This window comes from Bufo bufo, chromosome 1 (genome assembly GCF_905171765.1).
Source record: "Bufo bufo chromosome 1, aBufBuf1.1, whole genome shotgun sequence".
Taxonomy (NCBI): domain Eukaryota; kingdom Metazoa; phylum Chordata; class Amphibia; order Anura; family Bufonidae; genus Bufo; species Bufo bufo.
Window position 1 is genome coordinate 631630777 of NC_053389.1, and position 27164 is coordinate 631657940.

At 47.3% G+C, this 27164-nt stretch overlaps 1 protein-coding gene across 1 annotated transcript; it reads left to right on the forward strand.

The window, feature by feature from the left end:
* The first annotated feature begins 3246 nt into the window (after nucleotides 1-3246).
* Nucleotides 3247-17142, forward strand: GTF2A2 (general transcription factor IIA subunit 2). The gene is made up of 4 exons (XM_040413833.1): nucleotides 3247-3506; nucleotides 11411-11515; nucleotides 15984-16110; nucleotides 16867-17142. Exons 1-4 carry the CDS (start codon nucleotides 3435-3437, stop codon nucleotides 16890-16892), a joined length of 330 nt encoding a protein of 109 aa, XP_040269767.1. The 5' UTR covers nucleotides 3247-3434; the 3' UTR covers nucleotides 16893-17142.
* The last annotated feature ends 10022 nt before the right edge of the window (nucleotides 17143-27164 follow it).

The following is a 27164-nucleotide window of genomic DNA, read 5'->3' on the forward strand; positions in this document are numbered from 1 at the left end:
CTGTTTGACCCAGACCACCATGGCAAATTCTTTCAGCCACATCTCGTCTCTACAGTTTGTAACACAGACACGTTAGATTTCTAAATTTTTCCATTAACCTCCTCATCCTGATGTCCCCACAGTGTCATCCTACTGCCACTCCCAATACTGTGCCCGTTTTGATCCCCAATGTCCAAGGTACTATACTGCTGAAAAAATAGCGACCCTAATAGACATAATTGGAGTCATTTATCAAACTGGTCAAATATGAAAAGTGGAATCTGATTGGCTGCTATGGGCAACTAAGCCAGTTCTACTTTACACCAGTTTGATAAATTACCCCAAATGTCCTTATAGTGTCCACAGCAGCTATAATGTCCCCTAGAGTGCCCCGAGTAATAATACCACCCTCTATTGTGCTCCAGGTAATAATCCCTGTATAGTGTCCCCAAAAATAGTAGAATTGCCCCTACAGTGCCTCCCCAATAGCAACACCCCCATATAGTAATTTCCACCACACTGCCCCATATAGTAATCCCCCCATAGTAATTTGCCCCCACACAGTAATTTCCCCCAAACTGCCCCCATATAGTAGTTTGCCCCCACACAGTAATTTCCCCTACATAGTAATTTCCCCCACACTGCCCCACATAGTAATTTCCCCCACACTGCCCCACATAGTAATTTCCCCCACACTGCCCCACATAGTAATTTCCCCCCACACTGCCCCCACATAGTAATTTCCCCCCACACTGCCCCCACATAATAATTTCCCCCCACACTGCCCCCACATAGTAATTTCCCCCCACACTGCCCCCACATAGTAATTTCCCCCCACACGGCAATTTCCCCACACTGTCCCCACATAGCAATTTCCCCACACTGCCCCCACATAGTAATTTGCCCCCACACTGCCCCCACATAGTAATTTGTCCCTACATAGCAATTTCCCCACACTGTCCCCACATAGCAATTACCCCACACTGTCCCCACATAGAAATTTCCCCCACACAATAGTTTCCCCCACACTGCCCCCACATAGTAATTTGCCCCCACACTGCCCCATATAGTAACTTGCCCCAACATAGTAGTCCCTCCCATAATAATTTTCCCCCACACTGCCCCCACATAGTAATTTGCCCCCACACTGCCCCATATAGTAATTTGCCCCCACATAGTAGTCCCTCCCATAATAATTTTCCCCCACATAGTAATTTGCCCTCACATAGTAGTCCCTCCCATAATAATTTGGCCCCACAGCAGCCCCATATAGTAATTTGCCCCCACATAGTCCCTCCCATAATAATTTGCCCCCACATAGTAATTTGCCCCCACACTGCCCCATATAGTAATTTGCCCCCACATAGTAGTCCCTCCCATAATAATTTGCCCCACATAGTAATTTGTCCCCACATAGTATTCCCTCCCATAATAATTTGGCCCCCACATCCCCCCCCCCCCCATGTACTCAATGTCTCTTCCCTAACATGTCCTCCTGTGTGTGTGAAAAAAAATAAAATGGAAAAAAAAATGAAAAGCTAAAATACTCACCTATGTCCAGGGCCAGGCGCTTGATCACAGAGGATGGCGGTATGAGGCAGGCGTGCACACGTCACAGTGCTGCGTCCCGGCACAGGCGCACGATGACGTCATCACGCACGCCTGCGCCGGGATTTCACTACCGCATAGGCCTCAGGCCTACTAGGCCTGAAGCCTATGGCGGTGATCGGCGACGGGACAGGGAGCTATGCGCTCCCGTGCCCCGCCGCAGTATGTGGGCGTTCGGGTCCGCGTTGGGCCCCCCATCGGTGCTGGGCCCGGGGCTGCCGACCCGAAAGTCCCTATTGTAATCCGCCACTGCTCAGAGGGGGGCGCACTGCGCCACCAATGATTTTACTTTACAGTACTGGGAATATCGTTTATGCGGGACCTTTCCTTACGATAGAAAATCTAAACTAACTATACAGACATGGAGAGCGGCGCCGAGGGATCTCCCTGCACTTACTATTATCCCTGGGCACGCTCCGTTCTCCCGGTATAGGCTCCGGTATCTTCAGATTTTCGGCTCAACCGGGAGGAGCCTGCTCTTGTTCTCCTGGGCGTCTCCTCTCAGGCTATGAGCTGAGCCCTGCGATTGGCCAGCACTCCAGCCTGGGAAAAGGAGACGCCCAGGAGAACAAGAGCAGGCACCTCCCGGTTGAGCCGAAAATCTGAAGATACCGGAGCCTATACCAGGAGAACGGAGCGGCGCCCAGGGATAACAGTAAGTGCAGGGAGATCCCTGGGCGCCGCTCTCCATGTCTGTATAGTTAGTTTAGATTTTTTATTGTAATAAAAGGTCCTCTAATACAAACGCAGGGTGCGGGTGCCGGACACATCCCATACCCGGCACCCAGCCTCTATGACTGCGCGCTGCGATCCGCCGCTATTAATCCCTCAGATGCCGCACCTGGGGGGTTAATAGCGGCGGATCGCCGAGTGCAGACATAGAGGCTGGGTGTCGGGTATGGGATGTGTCCGGCACCCGCACCCTGCGTTTGTATTAAGCATAAACGATATTCATTGGTGGCGCAGTGGCCACAGCAAAGTCTTATCGCCATTTAGCAATTCTAGGTCGCATTTACGACCATTTTGGTCTCCATCTGGATCTGCAATACACCCGGCCGGCACCCCCATAGAACTGCCTATTCTTGTCCGCAATTGCGGACAAGAATAGGAGATGTTCTATTTTTTTCGAAGCCGCGGACCAGAAGATCGGGCCGCGCTCCAGTAATGCGGATGCGGACAGCACACTGTGTGCTCTCCGCATCCATTCTATCCCCATAGAGAAAGAATGGGTCCGCACAATTGCGGACGTGTGAATGGCGCCTTAGAAAGTACAACTTGTCCCCCCCAAAAAATAAGCTCTCATAAGACTAAACAGAAAAAATAAAAAAGTTATGACTCTGGGAAGGCGGGGAGTGAAGAACGAAAACGCAAAAACATAAAATCGCAAGGTTAACATATACATTAAATGTAAGAAAATAACGTGTGAACACAGCCTTACTGTTATTTCCCATCCCACATTACGGTGTCCCCCCTCCCAACTCTTGCAGACTACACCCCCTGACGAATTGCTAGCCCCCTTGTGTAAACCCACATCAGAGGTACCACTACCCACCGTCACCCGCCCTGAGAGCCCCGCACCATCTCAAACAGCAGCAGCGTACTTCTGCAGGAAGAGGGCGCTCTTCCTATAAGAACGCAGCGTCACGTGGCCCCGGTGACGTCACGCCTTCCGGCAGCTCCAGCCTAGCTTGTACTGTGCTCAATCGCTTCCGGTGTAGGACACTGCTAGGAAGTGCCGGGATTTTCATCCGTTACCGGAACTGCTTGTTTGGAGGGGATAGCGAGCAGCACCCGGACCGCTGGCAGGGAAGTAGCGGCTGGTCAACACCGTTTGACCACTTTAAACCATGGCTTATCAGCTCTATAGGAATACCACTCTGGGCAACAGTCTGCAGGAGAGCCTGGACGAGCTAATCCAGGTGAGCGTCGGAGGACCTTGCCCTGTAGATAGCTGACCATCCAGACAGCTCTTCCTGCTGCCCCCCTTACATGTGCATGCTGGGCTTGGCTGAGCATGCAAGTGCTCTCAGTGGAGAGGGGTGAATTCCACCCTTCAGCTTTAATTGTTACTTGAGATTAGCCATTCAGGAGTCAAATGAGTGACAAGTGGCGGTGACTGCCCCCTGCTGCTGCGGCGGTGACTGCCCCCTGCTGCTGCGGCGGTGACGGCCCCCGGCTGCTGCGGCGGTGACGGCCCCCGGCTGCTGCGGCGGTGACGGCCCCCGGCTGCTGCGGCGGTGACGGCCCCCGGCTGCTGCGGCGGTGACGGCCCCCGGCTGCTGCGGCGGTGACGGCCCCCGGCTGCTGCTGCGGCGGTGACGGCCCCCGGCGGCTGCTGCTGCTGCGGCGGTGACGGCCCCCGGCTGCTGCTGCTGCGGCGGTGACGGCCCCCGGCTGCTGCTGCTGCGGCGGTGACGGCCCCCGGCTGCTGCTGCTGCGGCGGTGACGGCCCCCGGCTGCTGCTGCGGCGGTGACGGCCCCCGGCTGCTGCTGCGGCGGTGACGGCCCCCGGCTGCTGCTGCGGCGGTGACGGCCCCCGGCTGCTGCTGCGGCGGTGACGGCCCCCGGCTGCTGCTGCGGCGGTGACGGCCCCCGGCTGCTGCTGCGGCGGTGACGGCTAAGAATCAGTTTATAGCGGTCAAAGAGCGTTCTATAAAACTATGCGCTCACTCCTCTATAGGTCTTCCCTTTGTATTTGGATCCAAATTGATGGAAGGTAGGGCGAACAATACCATTTTGTGGCACATTATACCGCCCCAACAGAGCCAAATGCCACAGTCTGTCACAAAATACATCCCCAAAAAGTTCCACTGGCAGCTGTGAGGAGGGCTCAGGCAGCCCCCTGGGCATCGGCCCACCTGGAGATTTCCCGGTAAGGTCTAAAGCCAGTCCGCCCCGGGTCTTCCTGAAACTTTTACAAGCTCTAAAGAAAGGAACTAACACGGAATAAAGCTGCACTCTGGATGTGTGTCAGCAGGAGCGCCGATCGCAGAGGGGGGTTGGGCATGTTGGATTTCAGCTGCCCTATCAGTTTGTTCTCTTGGAGATGAGATGCTTCCAGAGGAGTCTTAGGGCTCTTTCACATGTGTGTCCCTTGCGGGAATCGCGCTCCGTGTGAGAGAGGGATTGTGCGGTGTGGACTACGGAAGCGCACGGCATTCTCATGATTGATAATACTGTGTGCCTCTGTCTCTCCTTTCTGTAACAGAATCATACTGACATGAAGCTGTCAGTGTTATCCAATATATTCCCAAACTGTAAGGGTTACATAGCATCATAAATCAGTGCTGGGAGGGCAGGACGGGGACTCGCTCATGTGAAAGGGGCCTAAGGCCTCTTTCACACGGGCGTCCCGGATTTGCTCCGGATGCGTTGCGTGTGCATTGCGGGAAACTGAATGTGGTACCCGAACCCGGACTTCTTCACAGATGGTGTTCTGTAGAGTTTATTATTTTCCCTTATCACACGGTTATAAGGGAAAATAATAGCATTCTGAATACAGAATGCATAGTACAATAGGGCTGGAGGGGTTAAAAAAAAATAAAAAACATAACTCACCTCATCCTCTTGATCGCGCAGCCGGCATGGTCTTCTTTCAGGACCTGCAAAAGGACCTTTGAAGACGTAATCGCGCTCACTACATGGTGAGCGCGAAGACGATGCCGGCTCAATTGGATAAGGTGAGTAAATTATTTTTTAACCCCTCAATCGACGTTTTACTATGCATTCTGTATTAACCACCTCAGCCCCCAGTGCTTAAACACCCTGAAAGACCAGGCCACTTTTTACACTTCTGACCTACACTACTTTCACCGTTTATTGCTCGGTCATGCAACTTACCACCCAAATGAATTTTACCTCCTTTTCTTCTCACTAATAGAGCTTTCATTTGGTGGTATTTCATTGCTGCTGACATTTTTACTTTTTTTGTTATTAATCGAAATTTAACGATTTTTTTGCAAAAAAATGACATTTTTCACTTTCAGTAGTAAAATTTTGCAAAAAAAACGACATCCATATAGAAATTTTGCTCTAAATTTATAGTTCTACATGTCTTTGATAAAAAAAAAATGTTTGGGTAAAAAAAAAATGGTTTGGGTAAAAGTTATAGCGTTTACAAACTATGGTACAAAAATGTGAATTTCCGCTTTTTGAAGCAGCTCTGACTTTCTGAGCACCTGTCATGTTTCCTGAGGTTCTACAATGCCCAGACAGTACAAACACCCCACAAATGACCCCATTTCTGAAAGTACACACCCTAAGGTATTCGCTGATGGGCATAGTGAGTTCATAGAACTTTTTATTTTTTGTCACAAGTTAGCGGAAAATTATGATTTTTTTTTTTTTTTTTCTTAAAAAAGTCTCATATTCCACTAACTTGTGACAAAAAATAAAAAGTTTTATGAACTCACTATGCCCATCAGCGAATACCTTGGGGTCTCTTCTTTCCAAAATGGGGTCACTTGTGGGGTAGTTATACTGCCCTGGCATTCTAGGGGCCCAAATGTGTGGTAAGGAGTTTGAAATCAAATTCTGTAAAAAATGACCTGTGAAATCCGAAAGGTGCTCTTTGGAATATGGGCCCCTTTGCCCACCTAGGCTGCAAAAAAGTGTCACACATCTGGTATCTCCGTACTCAGGAGAAGGTGGGGAATGTGTTTTGGGGTGTCATTTTATATATACCCATGCTGGGTGAGAGAAATATCTTGGCAAAAGACAACTTTTCCCATTTTTTTTATACAAAGTTGTCATTTGACCAAGATATTTATCTCACCCAGCATGGGTATATGTAAAAAGATACCCCAAAACACATTCCTCAACTTCTCCTGAGTACGGGGATACCAGATGTGTGACACTTTTTTGCAGCCTAGGTGGGCAAAGGGGCCCATATTCCAAAGAGCACCTTTCGGATTTCACTCCTCATTTTTTCCTGAATTTGATTTCAAACTCCTTACCACACATTTGGGCCCCTAGAATACCAGGGCAGTATAACTACCCCACAAGTGACCCCATTTTGGAAAGAAGACACCCCAAGGTATTCCGTGAGGGGCATGGCGAGTTCCTAGAATTTTTTATTTTTTGTCACAAGTTAGTGGAAAATGATGATTTTTTTTTTAATTTTTTTTTTCATACAAAGTCTCATATTCCACAAACTTGTGACAAAAAATAAAAACTTCCATGAACTCACTATGCCCATCAGCGAATACCTTGGGGTCTCTTCTTTCCAAAATGGGGTCACTTGTGGGGTAGTTATACTGCCCTGGCATTCTAGGGGCCCAAATGTGTGGTAAGTAGGTAAATGACCTGTGAAATCCGAAAGGTGCTCTTTGGAATGTGGGCCCCTTTGCCCACCTAGGCTGCAAAAAAGTGTCACACATCTGGTATCTCTGTATTCAGGAGAAGTTGAGGAATGTGTTTTGGGGTGTCTTTTTACATATACCCATGCTGGGTGAGATAAATATCTTGGTCAAATGCCAACTTTGTATAAAAAAATGGGAAAAGTTGTCTTTTGCCAAGATATTTCTCTCACCCAGCATGGGTATATGTAAAATGACACCCCAAAACACATTCCCCAACTTCTCCCGATTACGGAGATACCAGATGTGTGACACTTTTTTGCAGCCTAGGTGGGCAAAGGGGCCCATATTCAAAAGAGCACCTTTCGGATTTCACAGGTCATTTTTTACAGAATTTGATTTCAAACTCCTTACCACACATTTGGGCCCCTAGAATGCCAGGGCAGTATAACTACCCCACAAGTGACCCCATTTTGGAAAGAAGAGACCCCAAGGTATTCGCTGATGGGCATAGTGAGTTCATGGAACTTTTTATTTTTTGTCACAAGTTAGTGGAATATGAGACTTTGTATGAAAAAAAAAATTTAAAAAAAAATAAGCATTTTCCACTAACTTGTGACAAAAAATAAAAAATTCTAGTAACTCGCCATGCCCCTCACGGAATACCTTGGGGTGTCTTCTTTCCAAAATGGGGTCACTTGTGGGGTAGTTATACTGCCCTGGCATTTTCCAGGGGCCCTAATGTGTGGTAAGTAGGTAAATGACCTGTGAAATCCTAAAGGTGCTCTTTGGAATATGGGCCCCTTTGCCCACCTAGGCTGCAAAAAAGTGTCACACATGTGGTATCGCCGTATTCAGGAGAAGTTGGGGAATGTGTTTTGGGGTGTCATTTTACATATACCCATGCTGGGTGAGAGAAATATCTTGGCAAAAGACAACTTTTCCCATTTTTTTATACAAAGTTGGCATTTGACCAAGATATTTCTCTCACCCAGCATGGGTATATGTAAAATGACACCCCAAAACACATTCCCCAACTTCTCCTGAGTACGGCGATACCAGATGTGTGACACTTTTTTGCAGCCTAGATGCGCAAAGGTGCCCAAATTCCTTTTAGGAGGGCATTTTTAGACATTTGGATACCAGACTTCTTCTCACGCTTTGGGGCCCCTAGAATGCCAGAGCAGTATAAATACCCCACATGTGACCCCATTTTGGAAAGAAGACACCCCAAGGTATTCAATGAGGGGCATGGCGAGTTCATAGAATTTTTTTTTTTTTGGCACAAGTTAGCGGAAATTGATATTTTTAATTTTTTTCTCACAAAGTCTCCCGTTCCGCTAACTTGGGACAAAAAATTCAATCTTTCATGGACTCAATATGCCCCTCACGGAATACCTGGGGGTGTCTTCTTTCCGAAATGGGGTCACATGTGGGGTATTTATACTGCCCTGGCATTCTAGGGGCCCTAAAGCGTGAGAAGAAGTCTGGAATATAAATGTCTAAAAAATTTTACGCATTTGGATTCCGTGAGGGGTATGGTGAGTTCATGTGAGATTTTATTTTTTGACACAAGTTAGTGGAATATGAGACTTTGTAAGAAAAAAAAAAAAAAATTCTGCTAACTTGGGCCAAAAAAATATCTGAATGGAGCCTTACAGGGGGGTGATCAATGACAGGGGGGTGATCAATGACAGGGGGGTGATCAATGACAGGGGGGTGATCAATGACAGGGGGGTTGATCAATGACAGGGGGGTGATCAATGACAGGGGGGTGATCAGGGAGTCTATATGGGGTGATAACCACAGTCATTGATCACGCCCCTGTAAGGCTTCATTCAGACGTCCGGATGCGTTTTGCGGATCCGATCCATCTATCAGTGCATCCGTAAAAATCATGCGGACATCTGAATGGAGCTTTACAGGGGGGTAATCAATGACAGGGGGGTGATCAGGGAGTCTATATGGGGTGATCACCACAGTCATTGATCATGCCCCTGTAAGGCTTCATTCAGACGTCCGGATGCGTTTTGCGGATCGGATCCATCTATCAGTGCATCCGTAAAAATCATGCGGACATCTGAATGGAGCTTTACAGGGGGGTGATCAATGACAGGGGGGTGATCAGGGAGTCTATATGGGGTGATCACCACAGTCATTGATCATGCCCCTGTAAGGCTTCATTCAGACGTCCGGATGCGTTTTGCGGATCGGATCCATCTATCAGTGCATCCGTAAAAATCATGCGGACATCTGAATGGAGCTTTACAGGGGGGTGATCAGGGAGTCTATATGGGGTGATCACCACAGTCATTGATCATGCCCCTGTAAGGCTTCATTCAGACGTCCGGATGCGTTTTGAGGATCGGATCCATCTATCAGTGCATCCGTAAAAATCATGCGGACATCTGAATGGAGCTTTACAGGGGGGTGATCAGGGAGTCTATATGGGGTGATCACCACAGTCATTGATCATGCCCCTGTAAGGCTTCATTCAGACGTCCGGATGCGTTTTGCGGATCGGATCCATCTATCAGTGCATCCGTAAAAATCATGCGGACATCTGAATGGAGCTTTACAGGGGGGTGATCAGGGAGTCTATATGGGGTGATCACCACAGTCATTGATCATGCCCCTGTAAGGCTTCATTCAGACGTCCGGATGCGTTTTGAGGATCGGATCCATCTATCAGTGCATCCGTAAAAATCATGCGGACGTCTGAATGGAGCTTTACAGGGGGTTGATCAATGACAGGGGTGTAATCAATGACAGGGGGGGTGATCAGGGAGTCTATATGGGGTGATAACCACAGTCATTGATCACGCCCCTGTAAGGCTTCATTCAGACGTCCGGATGCGTTTTGCGGATCTGATCCATCTATCAGTGGATCCGTAAAAATCATGCGGACATCTGAATGGAGCTTTACAGGGGGGTAATCAATGACAGGGGGGTGATCAATGACAGGGGGGTGATCAGGGAGTCTATATGGGGTGATCAGGGGTGATCAGGGGCTAATAAGGGGTTAATAAGTGACGGGGGGGGGGTGTAGTGTAGTGTAGTGGTGCTTGGTGGGACTTTACTGAGCTACCTGTGTCCTCTGGTGGTCGATCCAAACAAATGGGACCACCAGAGGACCAGGTAGCAGGTATATTAGACGCTGTTATCAAAACAGCGTCTAATATACCTGTTAGGGGTTAAAAAAAACACATCTCCAGCCTGCCAGCGAACGATCGCCGCTGGCAGGCTGGAGATCAACTCTCTTACCTTCCGTTCCTGTGAGCGCGCGCGCCTGTGTGCGCGCGTTCACAGGAAATCTCGCCCATCGCGAGATGACGCATATATGCGTGACTCTGCGCAGGGCTGCCACCTCCGGAACGCGATCCTGCGTTAGGCGGTCCGGAGGTGGTTAAGAATGCTATTATTTTCCCTTATAACCATGTTATAGACCATAGACTTTAATGGGGTTGCTTATCCCCATCATCTCCTAGCAACCATGCTTGAAAATCGCACCGCATCCGTACTTGCTTGCGATTTTTGCGCAGACCCATTAATTTCTATGTGGCCTGTGTTGCGTGAAAAACGCAGAATATAGAACATGCTGCAATTTTCACGCAACGCACAAGTGATGCGTGAAAATCGCCACTCATGTGAACAGCCCCATTGAAGAAAATGGGTCAGAATTCAGCGCGGGTGCAATGCGTTCACCTCACGCATTGCACCCACACGGAATTCTCGCCCGTGTGAAAAGGGTGACGGGCACCTGTGATGTACATTTACTTTACATTCCACTTCTGTTACTTAGATTCATTCCACAGTCATTTTACAGATTTAGGGCTCACGCACACGAACATTTTTTTTTCTGCATCCGCTCAGCATTTTTTGCGGGTTGAATGCAGGCTCATTTACTTCAATGGGGCCGCAAAAGAGGCGGACAGAACACCATGTGCTGTCCACATCCGTATGTCTGTTCTATTAGGGCCGGACCTTCCGCAAATTACAGAATGCACATGGCCGGTATATGCGATTTGTGGACCACAAACCTGATCCGGTCGTGTGCATGGGGCCTTACAGCGGCCTGTACCCTGGTAACTGGTGCGGGCACAGGCTCTGTGTGCTGAGGGGGTCACCTGCTGTGTCTATTACTGGTATAACTGCATTTCTATTATACTGACTCTAATGTACCTGGGACAGTCGGGAATGTGAGGCCACTAGGGATGATGGAACATCCGAAGTCGATTCGCATAAAGCTTCTAATAGGAGCTCCATACAGTATTAGAATGTATTGGCTCCGATGAGCCGAAGTTATTGCTTTGCGAAGTCTCATGAAACTTCATAAAATTTAGTTTGTACTGTAAAAAAACATTTCTCAAACTCAGGTTCGGTTCCAAGTGGAACAAAGCTCGATGCGAATCGACTTCGGATGTTTCGTCGATTCGCTCACCCCTAGTGGCCACGTTATGGGTAGAGGGTGCAGGATACGGAGAACCGTAATGAGTACTTTATGGATGATTGTTTCTGTCTTACAGTCTCAGCAAATCAACCCACAGCTCGCCCTGCAGGTCCTGCTACAGTTTGACAAGGCGATCAATTCAGCGTTGGCACATCGGGTCAGAAACAGAGTCAACTTCAGGGTAATGATCTCAGACGACCGGAGGGTCTAGTGTTTGCAGAAATATTCTTTTGTACTATTTTTCCGGATATTTTGTTGCCGTCAGTGAATGAGAACTCTTGTGCACATTTATTGGCAGTAATTCCTTACTTGCATACCTAGTCCTGCTCTCAGCTCTCTCTGCTGCAGTGTTGGTCTGTAATCCGGGCCTAGACCGCGTCTAGATACGCCTGTCGGCGGAGAGCACGTCTGGGTATGTCCGCACTTGTACAGGTCTTCAGACTGGAACATTCTCATTCACTGGCAGCAAAGTAGTTGAAAGTGGTTAGGCATAGAAAATTGTATGTCTTTTCATTTATAAAGCAGTTTAACCCCTCAGATGCTGTAGCGAGTGCTGCTTCTTGGGTGTTTAAAGAAGAAGCGCGCTCCTTCTGTCTGGCTATCGGCACCCCGCTAAGCAATTGCAAACAGCCCTGCCTGTTAGGCCCTGCCAGAGGCTTTGCATTTTTCCTGTGACTGTACCAGTGACTGGCTACAATGCTTCAGAACTGGGGCACATTTATTAGGACCGCCGTTTTAGACACTGATCTGCGCTGGCGGTGGATCCACCGAAGTTATGAAAAGGTGCCAGCATCTCTATAACTTCGGCGCATCCAGCACCAGCTCTAAATGTAAGATAGCTTCCAATCTGTCTCACATTTAGACCATTTTCTACGCCTAAAACAGGCTTGCCGCCCCCTTCCCCACCCACACCACGCCCACTTATTTAGAACTGGCGTGAGCAGGGCGAAGTCGCAGATAGCAGCACAACTAACCGTTGCGCCAATATCTGCACCTGAAATACGCCTAAGGCCTCTTTCACACGACCGTATGGCTTTTTTAGTGTTTTGCGGTCCGTTTTTCACAGATCCATTGTTCCGTTTTTTGTTTCTGTTCCGTTTTTTCGTATGGCATATACAGTAATTACATAGAAAAAATTGGGCTGGGCATGACACATTTTCAATTGATGGTTCCGCAAGAACGGATACGGAAGACATATGGATGCATTTCCATATGTATTCAGTTTTTTTTTTTTGCGGACCCGTTGACTTGAATGGAGCCACAAAACTTGATTTGCGGGCAATAATAGGACATGTTCTATCTTTCAACAGAAATATGGAAACGGAATGCATACGGAGTACATTCCGTTTTTTTTGCGGAACCATCGAAATTAATGGTTCCATATATGGGACCGTATGCAGAACGCAAAAAACACCCCGTAAACGGGGGGGGAAAACACGGTCGTGTGCATGAGCCTTAAGGCTACTTTCACACTGGCGTTTTGGTTTCCGTTTGTAAGATCCATTCAGGGCTCTCACAAGCGGTCCACAATGGATCAGTTTTGCCCTAATATATTCTCAATCGATAAGGATTCGCTCAGAATGCATCAGTTTGGCTCCGTTCCGTCTCCATTCCTGTCCGTCTGACAAAACTGAGCCAAACGGATCCGTTCTGACACACAATGTCAGTCAATGGGGACGGATCCGTTTTCTATGACACAATCTGGCACATTAGAAAATGGATCCGTCCTCCATTAACTTTCAATGGTGTTCAAGATGGATCCGTCTTGGCTATGTTACAGATAATACAAACTGATCCGTTCTGAACGGATGAAGACGGTTGTATTATCTGAACGGATCCATCTGTGCAGATCCATGGCGTATCCGCACCAAACGCGAGTGTGAAAGTAGCCTAATGTGTATTGTAGATCATTATACAAGCTATGAAAGGATTGCCGCTTCAAGTCCCCTAGGAGGACAAAAAGAGTTAAATTATTTTCACAAAAATTTCAGTGGTAAAACATTGCAAAAAGGGCAGAATTGCCTTTTCTGTTTTTTTTCTGTGTTTCCTCCCAAAAAATCCCCAAATGGTGACATTGAAAAATAAACTCCAAACTAGCACGCCTGACGTGACTAATGACACCCTTGATGTGCTTAAGACAGCACTGATGGGTGCTCTTCTGAGGGTGCTGCCACACATCAGGGCCCTGCTGCGTTTTGGAACGCATGTGGTTTTTGGAACCTATCCACGTTTGTGTGTAAACGTGGATATGTTGCTGCAAAAACCACATGCGTTCTTTTGATGCGTGTTTTATTGCCACACCTAAAACACAGCCCGGCCGTGAGGTGTGGCAGCACCCTCAGGGAATCTCCTCAGAGGCTGAAAAATTGTGAGACTGCAGGAGTCATGAAAGGGGTATCCTGGTTGTGACAAGCTATCCCTTATCCACTGGATAACTATTAGATTGGTAGGGGCCAAGATCACGATAACGGGTATCCCCTACACCTCAGGGGCCCCCTGAAATGAACGGTGCGGCAGGTTGGGCATGCACACCACACTGCAGTTCTGGAAATAGCTGAGCGCTGTACTTGGCTTTGTCTGGAATTTCTGTAGAGATGAATGGAGCGGCCGTGGGCATGCCAGACCTGCCACGCTGTTCATTTTGGGTGATGCACACTGTGCATTTGGTAGCACAAAACAATTTCTGCTGCCCTTGGATTGGCCAGCACTCTTCATGTGAGCAATGTTGGCCAATCCAAGGGCAGGCCTGGACAAGTAGAAAGTGTCTTGGGTTGCGATGCATAGTGTCCGAGAAGCGGTGCGGCCATCTTGGATGACAAAAGACCGGGGAATAAATGGATCTGCAGTTGAAAAAAAAAAAAAAAAAAGGAGGCCAACATGTAAATGTTATGTCCATAACCCAGTTAGGGCTCATGCACACAAACATATTTTTGGTCCGCCTCCGATCCTCATTTTTTGCAGGTCCGATGAGAACCCATTCACTTCAATTGGGCCGCAAAAGACGCAGACAGCAGTTTGTGTACTGTCCACATCCGTATGTCCATTCCGTGGCATCCACAAAAATATAGAATTATGTCCTATTCTTGTCTGCATTGCTTATTAGGGAACAGTCCATATAATGCATGGAAGAGTGAGCACTGCCATAGCATTGCATATGGAGAGAAGTTGCTGTTGTCTGACCTCTGTAACACCCAGTATCATCAGTTATCACCGGGGAAGACATTTCTCGCTGTACGTTTTTTCAGCCATAGCCACTGCGGTTAAATGTAGCTTTAGGCTACATGCACACGACCGTTGTGTGTTTTGCAGTCCGCAAATTGCGGATCCGCAAAACACTGATGGCATCCGTGAGCATACCGCAATTTGCAGAACACCACGGACAGCCATTAATATAACTGCCTATTCTTGTACGCAAAAAGGACAAGAATAGGACAGGTTATATTAACTTTTTTTTTTTTTTTGCGGAACGAAGCAACGGATCTTTTGCGGTCCCATTGAAGTGAATGGGTCCGCATCCAAGCCACAAAAACTGTGGCTCGGATGCGGACCAAAATAACGTTTGTGTGCATGAGGCCTTACGTGGTGGCCGTTCAGTTGAATATCATGGATGGACTGGGTTCTGGCCCTTAGAGGGGTTATGATGGTTTTATTTATATATACAGTGCTACCCATAATTATTCATACCCCTGGCAAATTTTGACTTAGTCTTTTATTCAACCAGCAAGTAATTTTTTGACGGGAAATGACATAGGTGTCTCCCAAAAGATAATAAGACGATGTACAAGAGGCATTATTGTGGGGAAAAAAAAACATTTCTCAGCTTTTATTTACATTTGAGCAACAAGTGTCCAGTCCAAAATTATTCATACCCTTCTCAATAATCAAGAGAAAAGCCTTTATTGGCTATTACAGCAATCAAACGCTTCCTATAATTGCAGACCAGCTTTTTGAATGTCTCCACAGGTATTTTTGCCCATTCATCTTTAGCAATGAGCTCCAAATCTTTCAGGTTGGAGGGTCTTCTTGCCATCACCCTGATCTTTAGCTCCCTCCACAGATTCTCAATTGGATTCAAGTCTGGACTCTGGCTGGGCCACTCCAAAACGTTAATGTTGTTGTCTGCTAACCATTTCTTCACCACTTTTGCTGTGTGTTTTGGGTCATTGTCATGCTGAAATGTCCACTGGTGCCCAAGGCCAAGTTTCTCTGCAGACTGCCTGATGTTGTCGTTGAGAATCCTCATGTATTGCTCTTTTTTCATGGTGCCGTTTACTGTGATTAGGTTCCCTTGTCCATTGGCTGAAAAACACCCCCAAAGCATTAGGTTCCCACCACCATGTTTGACAGTGGCGATGGTGTTCTTTGGGTTGAAGGCTTCTCCTTTTTTATGCCAAATGAAGGAAACACCATTGTGACCAAACAATAAAATTTTTGTTTCATCTGACCATAACACAGAAGACCAGAAGTCGTCTTCTTTCTCCAGATGAGCTTTTGCAAAGGCCAAGCGAGCTTTTGTGTGCCTTATTACTTGCTGGTTGAATAAAAGTAGCTCAAAATTTGCCAGAAGTGTGAATAATTATGGGCAGCACTGTAGCTTCTTTACATTGTTCTGTGCATGAAACAGTCTTCATATGTGTGTTTTCATACAGGGATCATTAAATACGTACAGATTCTGTGATAATGTGTGGACCTTTGTTCTGAATGATGTGGAGTTCAGAGAAGTGACTGATCTGGTGAAGGTGGACAAAGTAAAAATTGTAGCGTGTGATGGAAAAAGTAAGTTCCTCCTATTAACCTTCTAGATTTGACTGCTCTCCCAGATTAGTATGCGATCATCTTCTCCTCTCGGGTGAAAAGTTTTATGAATTCCACTTTAACCACCAGTCATGGTGTCATGTCAGAAATTGTGACAACCCCTTTAGGTACCCTCCTTCCCACCAGCACTTTGCCAAAATAGAGGCAGAAGCACTGAGCGTTGTACCCTATCGGCTGTGTATCAATCCAAGAAGAGCCGATCACAGCCAGAGGGGGGCAGTGCTTAGCTGTCCACTTCTGCCTCTTTGTTCCAGTGTTTGCTGGAGGATCTCAGCATCCAGACCTCATCAATCAAAATGTCTGATGTGTCTGTGGGTTTATGAAGTTAGTAGTTTAGAATCATTCTGTCTCAGAAATCAGCCCTACTATCTCCAGCTTCCTGGGCTAGCACTTAATATAAAGAATGAGGCCAGCAGCAACCTGAGCCACTAATCCTATGGGAGGTAGAGACCACCCTTAGACAATGCCCCTAAGCTGCAGTCACTGATAAGAGTTGGGACCTAATGGAGGGTGAAGAAGTAGTCACAAGCGTTACCATAGGTAGTGATTTACTTCTACTAGTGTTCATTTATTATGACTGGTGTGTCAGTTGTGGCAATGAGGGCTGTATTCCCCAACCTTGCCTCTGTAATAAGACGGGTCACGCTGAGCACGGTGCTCCGCAGTCCATTTCACATGAGCCATGTCTCCTGATGATATCTTTTATTTCCCCTTTAGATACTGGTTCGAACACAGCGGAGTGAGCGGCACATGGCATGTCTCTCCTGTTTCTGGTGACTTGTGGCCTTCCTAAGAAGCCATTGACAAGACTGTTTATTTATGACAATGATGATGCCCGCGAGCTGTCACATTCATACAGGATTGCAAAGATTTTGGTAGTCTTACCATCTAGTACTCAAAGGTTGCTATACAAACTTTTTTTTAATACAAATGTGAAGTTGCCTTTTTGTTTTCATTTTTGGAAATATGTCTAATAAACTTTTATTTAATAAATGTGTATGAAAAGGAGAACTAATTTAATTAATTTAAATAGCCCTTGAAGTCAGAGAGCTAGCGGTCATGGACAAAACCTAAATACCACCACTTCCCTCCTCTTCATTTTCTCTCTTTTTTGACCCTTTGTCGTCATCCCCCCCCTCCTCCTCCTCACTGACCTCAGGTAAGGCCTTACATTCAGATACAGGTAACTGACTGCAGCAGGAGCACTGCCCCCATTGCTTTGTTTGCAGTAAAGCCTCATTCACACGTTAATCTTCCACGGACGTGTGCTGTATGTGTTCTCCACGGACAGCACACGTCCCCATTCATTTTAATGTGTGCATTCACACATCAGTGTTTTACCACTGTCCGTGGATCTGTTGTTTTTTTTTAGCACGGGTGCATGCTCTATTTTGTCCGATTCACGGATCCATCACGTCCATTATAGTCTGTGGGTCCGTGAAAACAACGGATGCCATCCGTGTTTCACGGATCATTAGGAAGAAATGCTTTGAAAATAATTTTTCTGCTGTTCAGTGTCGCTGAAACACGGATGACACACGGACAGATGGATCCTTCACGGAGGCATCACTGACCACCCGGACGTGTGAATAAGGCTGAGGCTGCACAGAGATCTTCATCATGACACCCGTCTCACAACCAAAGATCATTGTGTTGCAGTGCATCCATTGAACTGAATGAGGTCGCAGTGCGGCTTGTAAGTTACCATGACCCAAAATCACAAAAAAATCCAAAACGTCTAGATGTTTGGCAATTCTGGGCTCACAATTGTGGCAACTCGTGACTACACAGTGATCTTTGGCCGTATGATGGCTGCCGTGGACAATATTGCTGTGTAGCCCCAGCCTAACAGACCTTGCAGCCAAGCTTCAGAATTCTTGGACAATTTTCACAGTTTTGACAACCAGAAATAAGACCTTAATTGCAAAATACAATACACAACCGTAACATTTTGTAAAAATTTTTTAATAAAAATGCATAAATACATTTGTGGCTAAAAGTGTGAACCAAGCGAAGCCTGAGAAACACAATGAGACACATTAATCAAAATGGTTTATACGACTATTGGAACAAAAAGAAAGGTCCAAAATTTTGGCACACGCCGTTTGCGAGTTTTCACTCCTCTTGCCTCTTTTCAAAAGTAGCAGTGGGGGGTATGTCCTCCTGTGGGCCCAACAGATTTACTGTCATTTATGGCAGAAACTGAAATTGGAATTTTTGTCGCACAGAGTGCCAGGTGATCTGCCAATAGATTTTGTACCAATTGACTTTATACTAAGACCAGTCTTGTGCCCCATTGCCTCCTAAATATAAAAGTGTAAGATATGCAGAGTTCATATATGACACTGGTACGTCTACATGAACATATACTCACCTGATCTGGTAAGGCCAAAATCCTTATAAGGCATGGTGGTTTTTCTGGAGATATGTGAATATACTCATGTCTAATACATGTCATTTATGCCTTTTATTTTTAGGTGGTGTGGTGCGACTAAAGGTGGATTTAGACGGGGCGATATTCGGGGAGATTATAGGGAATTAATTTTCCTGCAAACGCTTGTTCCTGACAATCTGCCTGTCTAAGGCTACATTCACACGACCATATGTGTTTTGCAGTCCGCAAAAAAAAAACAACGGATGACACCAGTATGCCATCTGTTTTTTTTGCGGATCCATTCTAACAATGCCTAAAACGGACAAGAATAGGACATGTTGTATTTTTTTTTGCGGGGCTACGGAATGGACATACTGATGTGGACAGCACACGCATTTTTTGCAGACCCATTGAAATGAATGGGTCCGCATCCTATCCGCAAAAAAAACTGAACGGACACTGAAACAAACAACGTTTGTGTGCATGTAGCCTAAAGGTGCAGCTAATTTACCAGCAAGGACTAACTGCTGTTTCACCCGATAACAAGCGTTTCGCTCGTTCATTTGGGTGAAACTGTCGTTAGTGCTTGCTGGTAAATTATTGTTTCTGGGCAGCAGATGGTGGGTTCTAAACAGCGATCTGCTGCCCAGAAACCATGCAGCTGTATGAGATGGCAATAGCGATCCCTCATCCTCACATTGTGGAGGTGACGGAAGGATTCACTTCAATGGGGCTGCTAAAAAACGGAAATGACTCTGCATGTCTGTTGCGCAAAAAAATAGAACATGTCCTATTACTGTCCGCATTACGGATAAGGATAGAACTGTTCTATCAGGGGCTGCTTATGGCCGGTATCTGTGTTTGGCAGATCCGCAATTTACGGAGCGCAAAACATCCAACGGTCGTATGCAGGAGCCCTTAATAGGTATTAATTGCTAAAATGCTTAAAATCAAAAGTTTACATTTTTTGGTGTTACAACTCTTTTCATTTACTACAGTTTTTATTGTATATCAGTTTGCAGATATGAACAGTTTTTTTTCCTTAAGAAATGTGGAGATAAAGTAAATCCGTCAGGTGCTCTCTGCTGCCCCAAGAGTAGCAGATGACAGGGGGAGAGAAGAGTTTACAATCCTGACAGGACTCCTAGGAGAGACAGTTGGAGTCCTGATTTCCCTGCCCACATAGGATTATTGCCACCCTATATCCACATTGATACAGGAAAAGCTGTCAACTACCCTGTGTTGGTGAAGTAATCAGGGCTCGCTGTCTTTCCTAGCAGCCCCTATCCAGATGTGAAAGGTCAGCTGAATCTGACATTTTTGGCCAACCATCTTCAGTATGGGAGCCCCGTGACAGATGACGTCAGGAAAGAATAGCCATATTGAATGTCACCGGCTGATCCATTAATACTTAGGAGATAAGCTGCCTGCAGAGGTGTTTGGCAGCGGCTTCCTCCTGTCCCCATTAAGGTGTATGTGATTTAAAGCAGGATTTATTCAGAAATCCTGCTTCAGATTCTATAAGCCTATCCCAGAGCTCAGCTTCTCTCCCTCTGTCATATCCTACTGTCTGATCGGGCAGCAGAAATCGCCTGAGAGGCTTGCTTTAAATCCAACACCACGGTCCACTATAGTGTGGATCTGTCAGCAGGTCTGTCTGACCTGTTACATGTGTGCTGGGCAGCTGAAGGCATCTCTGTTTGTCCCATATACATATGTCCCCGCATTGCTGAGAAAAATTGTTTTAATCTATTCAAATTAACCTCTTGGAGCAACGGTGGAGGTGTCCTTACACCTACAGTCTCTGCGCTCTCTGCATGTAACAGGTCAGCCAATTTCATAGGTACAAATCTGCTGACAGATGCCCTTTGAAGTCACAAAAAGGAGGCCTCTTGGGGGCCATTTTCTGAAAATAGTTCTTACTAAGTGCCCCAAAGCACCTTATTTTTGTATAAAATTCACACTATAGTATTGGATTTAAAGCAAGCCTCTCAGGCGATTTCTGCTGCCCGATCAGACAGTAGGATATGACAGAGAGGGAGAGAAGCTGAGCTCTGGGATAATCATATATACCTTAATGGGGAGAGGGGAGGAAGCTGATGCATAACAATTTGACTATTGTTAGAGTTTACAGCATGCTCAGATGTGGCTGAAAAATATTTTCCAATACTGCAGAAAATCCTAGAATTTAGAAACACTTGGCTGTGAAAAATGATGGTACATTTTATACAAGAAAAATAGTTTTAGGCCCAAATTTTTCATTTTTACCTTAGAAGTAAGGCCAGTTTCAGAAAGGCGTTTAGCTTTTCCGGCAGGGGAACAGCTGGCCAGATCCGTACTACCCTGCCGGAAAAGCTTAACGCTTGTGTGAAGCTGGCCTAACAGGAGAAAAACGCCCCATATGTGCTTGTAAACTTCTGTATGGGCGCACCACAGGGCTCAGAAGGGAGGAAGCGAGATGTGGATTTAGCAGGATAGATTTTGCTGACATGGTTTTCGGGTGCTGTTTCGCATTTGAAGAGATCCTGAGGTACTCCTACAGTAGAAATTGCCAAGAAGTGACCCCATTCGGAATTTTTCAAGGTGTGTAGTAAGAATTTTTAACCCCACGGGTGTTTTCCAGAAATGAATGTGTAGTGGATGATGAAAAGTGCGGAGTATCAGTGTAATAGGTGGTTAAATTACAGGGTACATAGAAGATAAAACTAAGGCCGAATGCACACGGCCGAGAGCGGTCTGTGGTATCCCGGGCTGGATTCCTGTTCAGAGCAGGAGCGCACGGCGTCATTGGTTGCTATGACACTGTGCGCTTCATGCCACCGCTGCACTACAGTAATACACTCGTATAGTGTATTACTGTAGTGCAGCGGCGACATGAAGCGCACGGCGTCATAGCAACCAATGACGCCTTGCGCTCCTGCTCTGAACAGGAATCCAGCCTGGCATGCCGCAGAACACGGCTGTGTGCATTCGGCCTAAGTGTGTAGATGTGTGGTACACTTTGAAGCAATATTTTATGCACAGGACAGGCTTCACAGTGATAAAAGGTACCCTGTCTTATCCCCCTTTTTAGAACACCCTTGGGTCCTTCCCTTGTTTGCTGTCTGTGGGACTTCAGCAGGGAAATGTTGCCCTGTTACAACTTGGGCACCATCACTTTTAGAAGTACTAGAGCCTTCATCACCACCCCCTGAAACTGAAGGAATTTTCCCATCTGAGCTGCAGCTCTGAATAACACAGACCATATTTTTCACCCCATAAGGCACAATGCCGTCTGTGCAATGTGTACAGCCATCTGTTTGTACCACACCTTTGTGGCACTGTACTGCTAAGAACTTGATCTGAAAGATCAACCCCTGCTATGTTAACTTGAGGTTGCTTCTCATACAGGAGAAGGTGTTCCTGTGAACAGTGGTCAGTACAAGAACATCTCTCTTGTACTTGACCACCAGCATGATCTCATTGCCTTGCAGTCTCTTTGTGTGGTTGCCTCAGCAGGGATCTAGGGAGGCTTCTCAGATTTTTGCATACCATGCCACAAGCTACTGTACCTCTGAAATAGAAGAATACTGGTATAATAGTTATCGACATAGAGGTGGTACCCCAAATCCAGCAGTAGGTGCACTAAATCCCACACTATTTTCCCACTAACACTTTTTTTTTTTGGGGGGGGGGGGGGGATTATTCTGGGGGTTCAGTCTCCCTTCATAAGCCTAGAACCTGTGGGTGCATCTAGAGCTGTGATGGCTAACCGCCGTCACTCCAGCTGTGGTAAAACTACGACTCCCAAGATGTACCCTTGCTTGGCTGATCTCAGAACTCCATAGAAATGAAAGGAGCATGCTGAGAGTCGTAGTTTCACCACAGCTGGAGTGCCAGAGGTTAGCCATCACTGATCTAGAGGAACTTTTATTCTATACCCTGACCTCTTTTTGTGGCAGTTACTGGTGGAATTTTACATTCCTTTTATAAGGGACTCATTTAGCCTACATGCACACAAACGTTTGTGGTCTGCAAAAAAAACAGATGACGTCCATATGGCATCTTTTTTGCGGATTCATTGTAACAATGCCTATCCTTGTCCGCAAAATGGACAAGAATAGGACATGTTCTATTTTTTTTTTGCAAGGCTACGGAACGGAGCAACGGACAGCACACAGAGTGCTGTCCGCATCTTTTGCGGCCCCATTGAAGTGAATGGGTCTGCACCCGAGCCTCAAAGGATGCAGACCCAAACCACGTTCGTGTGCATGTAGGTACACCGGAGAAAAACTTAGTGTTAAAGTAGTTGAGGACTGGCCTAATTTAAAATAGACTGTCATAATGACAGGGATTTAGGGAGTACAGATCAGGGAAGTGCTGCAGATGAACAAAAATCCAGCTTTTTTTACAGTAGCACTTCTGAATATTTCTGAGTGCCAGCCAGCCAGCCAACTAACAGCATGGAGGGGCACAGAACCTCTCAGCGTAGTCACCAAATAGAATGGCTGCATCCAGTGAGGCTCTTCCTGTTCCCTCTGTCTCTATAGCGCTGCCATTGGCTAGTATAGCATATCAGCCAATCACAGAACTAACAGGGCACCCACCATTTCAGCACCAGTCACCCCACATTGTAGCCCACCTACAGCCCCCCGACTGTATTTTACAATGCGGGAGCTGCGATAGGTTGGCGTGCATTGACCGTTCAGCTGCAGGGGGAGGTAAAACTATTCTCTGCTCTTGACTAGGATGGCTTGCTGTCAGGGAAAGCTGCCATCTTAGCTGGGTCACCACACGATTGGGCACGGTGACTGGTTCTAGTAGTGCTGTACATGTATGGTGCTTTGCACAAATTCTATATTTGCTTCGACATACATGTACAGAGCTTGTTGTTTAGGGGTTAAAAACAGGAGGTTGACCACACACCCACGGCCATATCTATGGGGGGGCACGTATACGGTGTTTTCTAGGAGTAGGATCCGCTTTCGGATTACCACTAGTTGCACCTGTACTTCCTATTTGAAACCATACAGACAGCACCATGTACAGGCTGGTTGTTTTTTTACAGCAGATCTCAATATGAAAGTTAGCAGTCAAGCTGGTTTTCATCCATGCGGCACACATCAGGTCATGTATTAATGCAGTGACCTGACAGAATTACATTTGAATAAAATGGTGTGCAGGATGTAATAAGGAGATTTTTGTATAACTTAACAGTAAATTCTCTTTCTCGCTCTTCATTGGGGGACACAGAAACCGTGGGTATAGCTATGTCCTCTAGGAGGCGTTGACACTAGTAAAAGCCGTTAGCTCCTCCCCTGGCAGCTATACCCCCTCCAGCCTGGAGAGAGAGCTTCAGTTTGTGAGAAGCAGTAGGAGAAGCAAGCCAACCAAAGAGAAAACACGTGGAAAACCAACCATGTCAAAGGACCCAACAGAGCCCAAACCAGCGACAGCTACAACTGTGGCCGGAAAACAATACTGGGTGGGTGCTGTGTCCCCCAATGAAGAGCGAGAAAGAGATTTTACTGGTAAGTTATACAAAAATCTCCTTTTCTCGCCCATATTCATTGGGGGAGACAGAAACCGTGGGACGTTCCAGAGCAGTCCACGGGGAGGGACTGCTAAGAAACTGCTGCTAAGACCTTGCGGGCTAAGCAGCGGCAGCCAATGCATAAGAATGCACCTGGAAAAAACTTTGTGAATGTGTGTAAGGAGGACCGGAAGCCTCGTTACACAACTGCGCAGTTGAGGCGCGATGCCCCAGAGCCCAAGAAGCGTCCACCCTCTGTGGAGCGAGACATAACACCTAAAGGTGGAACCCTGCTCCGGGCGCGGTATACGTCAGCACTTGCAGACCGAATTCAACGTGCAATCGCCCTTTGGAGGCTGCCAACCCCTAGCGAGGACCTTCCGGAGCGAAATGGGGATTCGTACGCCGAGAGGGACTGGAGGCTGCTAACAAGGAGTAGGACTCTGACAATGTCCAATAATGTAACTCCCTTCCGTAGGGTGCGAAGGAAAGGGACAGGAAAGGAAGGACAATGACTTCATTGATATGGAAGTCAGAGACCACCTTCGGGAGAAGAAGGAATGGGCTGGAGAACTGCCGTATCCCTGAGAAGAACCAGGAAGGGGATCTTGCAAGAGAGCACCCCCAACTAAGACACCCGCCTGATGGATGTGATAGCCACAAGAAAAACTACCTTCCAGGACAGGAACCGGAGTAAGAACTCCCGCAAGGGCCCAAGTGGAGAAGACTGGAAGGCTGAGAGAACTACATACAGATCCCAAGGCTGTAAGGACGGTACAGAGGAACCGTATGAGCCGCTCCCTGAAGGAAGGTTTCCATGGGCACCAGGGAACCCAGTACGCTGGAAGCTGCCCCAGGACAGAAGCGCCAGCACCTGACCCATCAAGGAACTAAGGGCTAAACGAAGGTCCAACCCTGAATATAGAAGGATAGGACCGTGGGGAGAGAAAAAAAACAGGAAGAGAGGCGATGTCCCAGCGTTCACAGAAGCCCAGGAAGGACCTCCAGGTCCCCCAATAGACCCTGAGCGATGCAGGCTTCCTGGCCTGAATCATAGTGCGGAAGACATCCGCCGAAAACCCTCTCCACGTCAGAACGGAGGTTTCAATAGCCACGCCGACATTGAAACGCAGATGTAAGACCGGACCCCGTGAAAGAAGAGCGTCTCTGAGTGGCAGTGATGTCTCCAGGAAGGAGAACGAGGTCAGCATACCACACGCTACAGGGTCAACTCGGAGCTACTAGGATTTGTCGGAATGTCCTCCATCTGAATCCTCTGTCGAACCCTGGGCAGGGGAAAAAGAAACACGTAAGGAGGGAGAACTCCCACCAAAGGAGAATCAGGGCGTCCCGTCGCACGCTTCCAGAACTCTGGCTCTGGAGAAAAAAGGTGGGAAGCTTTCGTGTAGATACCGTTAGCTCACCTGGACCAATGGAAGAGTCCCCGTAGAAGGAGGAATGTGGAGGGTGCCACAGCCCACTAGTCTGGACCGGATCAAGCCTGGAAAGGAAGTCCACCAAACTAATACCCTGTGCAAATGCAGATGAGGGAAGGTAGCAACGTAGGAACTACCAAGGCATGCGGGGCGGGTATGAACCCCGAGTCAGAGGGGGAAAAGACAGGAGAAGAATAGGCTAGGTTTGAGCCCATTCTTCGTCTGACACCGGCACTGTACCAAAGTAGCCTAGGACAAAGTGGCTGTGCAAAAACACAGCCTGAGGAGGAAGCAAAGCAAGGGAGACACACTGTATTGCTAGCCCCATACCCCAGCAGAGGAGGGGGTCCCCGTGGAGGCCACCGAATTCAGTGTTAAGAGTCCACCGCCTGACGAAAGAGCTGTGCAGAAAGAACCAAGCATGTAGTGGTAAGCAACACCGCTCCCACAGTAGTAGCCAGCGCTTGCCCAGTCAGCGCAAAACTGAGGGAGAGGCCTAAGACTATCCGTAGAAGCCACGTACCACACCGCCTCAGTGAAGTAGAGCTAACCTCAAAACTCTACCCGGAAGGGCACTGAACAGGCGCAACTGCTGTGGAGTAGAACAAGCTGTAGGAGCTAAACCTGAGTGCCAGCATAACCACTTTCCCAGAGAAGGGGAATTGGAGGATAGAGAATACAGAGTAAGTGAAACACTCGACTCGCTGGAACGTACTCACCATATATGTGCAATGGAGTACGTACTACGTATGGATGCGGACAATATCATGACCGACTGGAACAACATAGGCCCATGGAGATGGGGGTACTCTAGGACACAAGTGATGCTAGGAACCCCCTGAGAAGAAGATGTTATAACCAAGCACGAAACCAGCACCAAAGGAAGGAATAGCCACCGTGTCCACTGGTGGCACCCATATAGCACTAGGGTAAAAGGGCCGGGCACCTGCGAGTACCGACTGTTTGCTACGCCCCCTAGGCATAAGCGAAGGCATCTCGAGCAGTGGCGCCGCAGAATTGCAGCATCCGAAGATATTTAGTTATTCCCCGCTAGTGGAGCACTAGCGGAAGGGGGAAATGCGACAGAAATCACGGTGATGTGCAACATTCCGTCTATGGAAGGATAGTGCGACAGTCGGAACCGTATATAATGGTAGTGCAATAAGCTACCTAAGAAAGGTGGATGCATACGGCAAGTACTAGGGAGAATACCTTACCTACGAAGGGGGGCGAATACTAGTGCATATGGAGAGTCCTGTACCCCGTGGGAGTGCAATTGTTGCACCTAAGTAAGGGGGTAATGCATACAGCACACTATGTACCAGTGATAATGTCATCGCGCCATGAATGGATATGCATAGCAGGTCCCGAAACTCATGTCATTGTACTGAGTCCACCTATGGCAGGGGATAATGTATAAGGCAGGTACTTATCCACCGAAGGAAGGGTTAATGCATACCAAGTACTACAGGCCACCTTAGACACAATCTTAAGAGATTACGTCGGACTCATGTCAGGGTCTGAATCAGTGATTCTCCTCCTCCCCCCCTCCCTCCCTCCTCCAGACGGACCCTCCCCAGTGAGGGAGGGTGTGTCTGAGCGTGACCCAGGGAGGAAGGGTGGGGTTGCGAGGAAAAAGATGTACTGTGTTCCGCTCGCGCATAGGTGTACTCCTCAGAAACTTGCCCCTGGC

Excerpts from the sequence above, each read along its gene's own strand:
- GTF2A2 (XM_040413833.1), top strand. The coding sequence starts at position 3,435 with ATGGCTTATCAGCTCTATAGGAATACCACTCTGGGCAACAGTCTGCAG. Across the intron at positions 3,507-11,410 it reads GCCTGGACGAGCTAATCCAG|TCTCAGCAAATCAACCCACA; the intron begins GTGAGCGTCGGA and ends TCTGTCTTACAG. Across the intron at positions 16,111-16,866 it reads TGTAGCGTGTGATGGAAAAA|ATACTGGTTCGAACACAGCG; the intron begins GTAAGTTCCTCC and ends TTTCCCCTTTAG.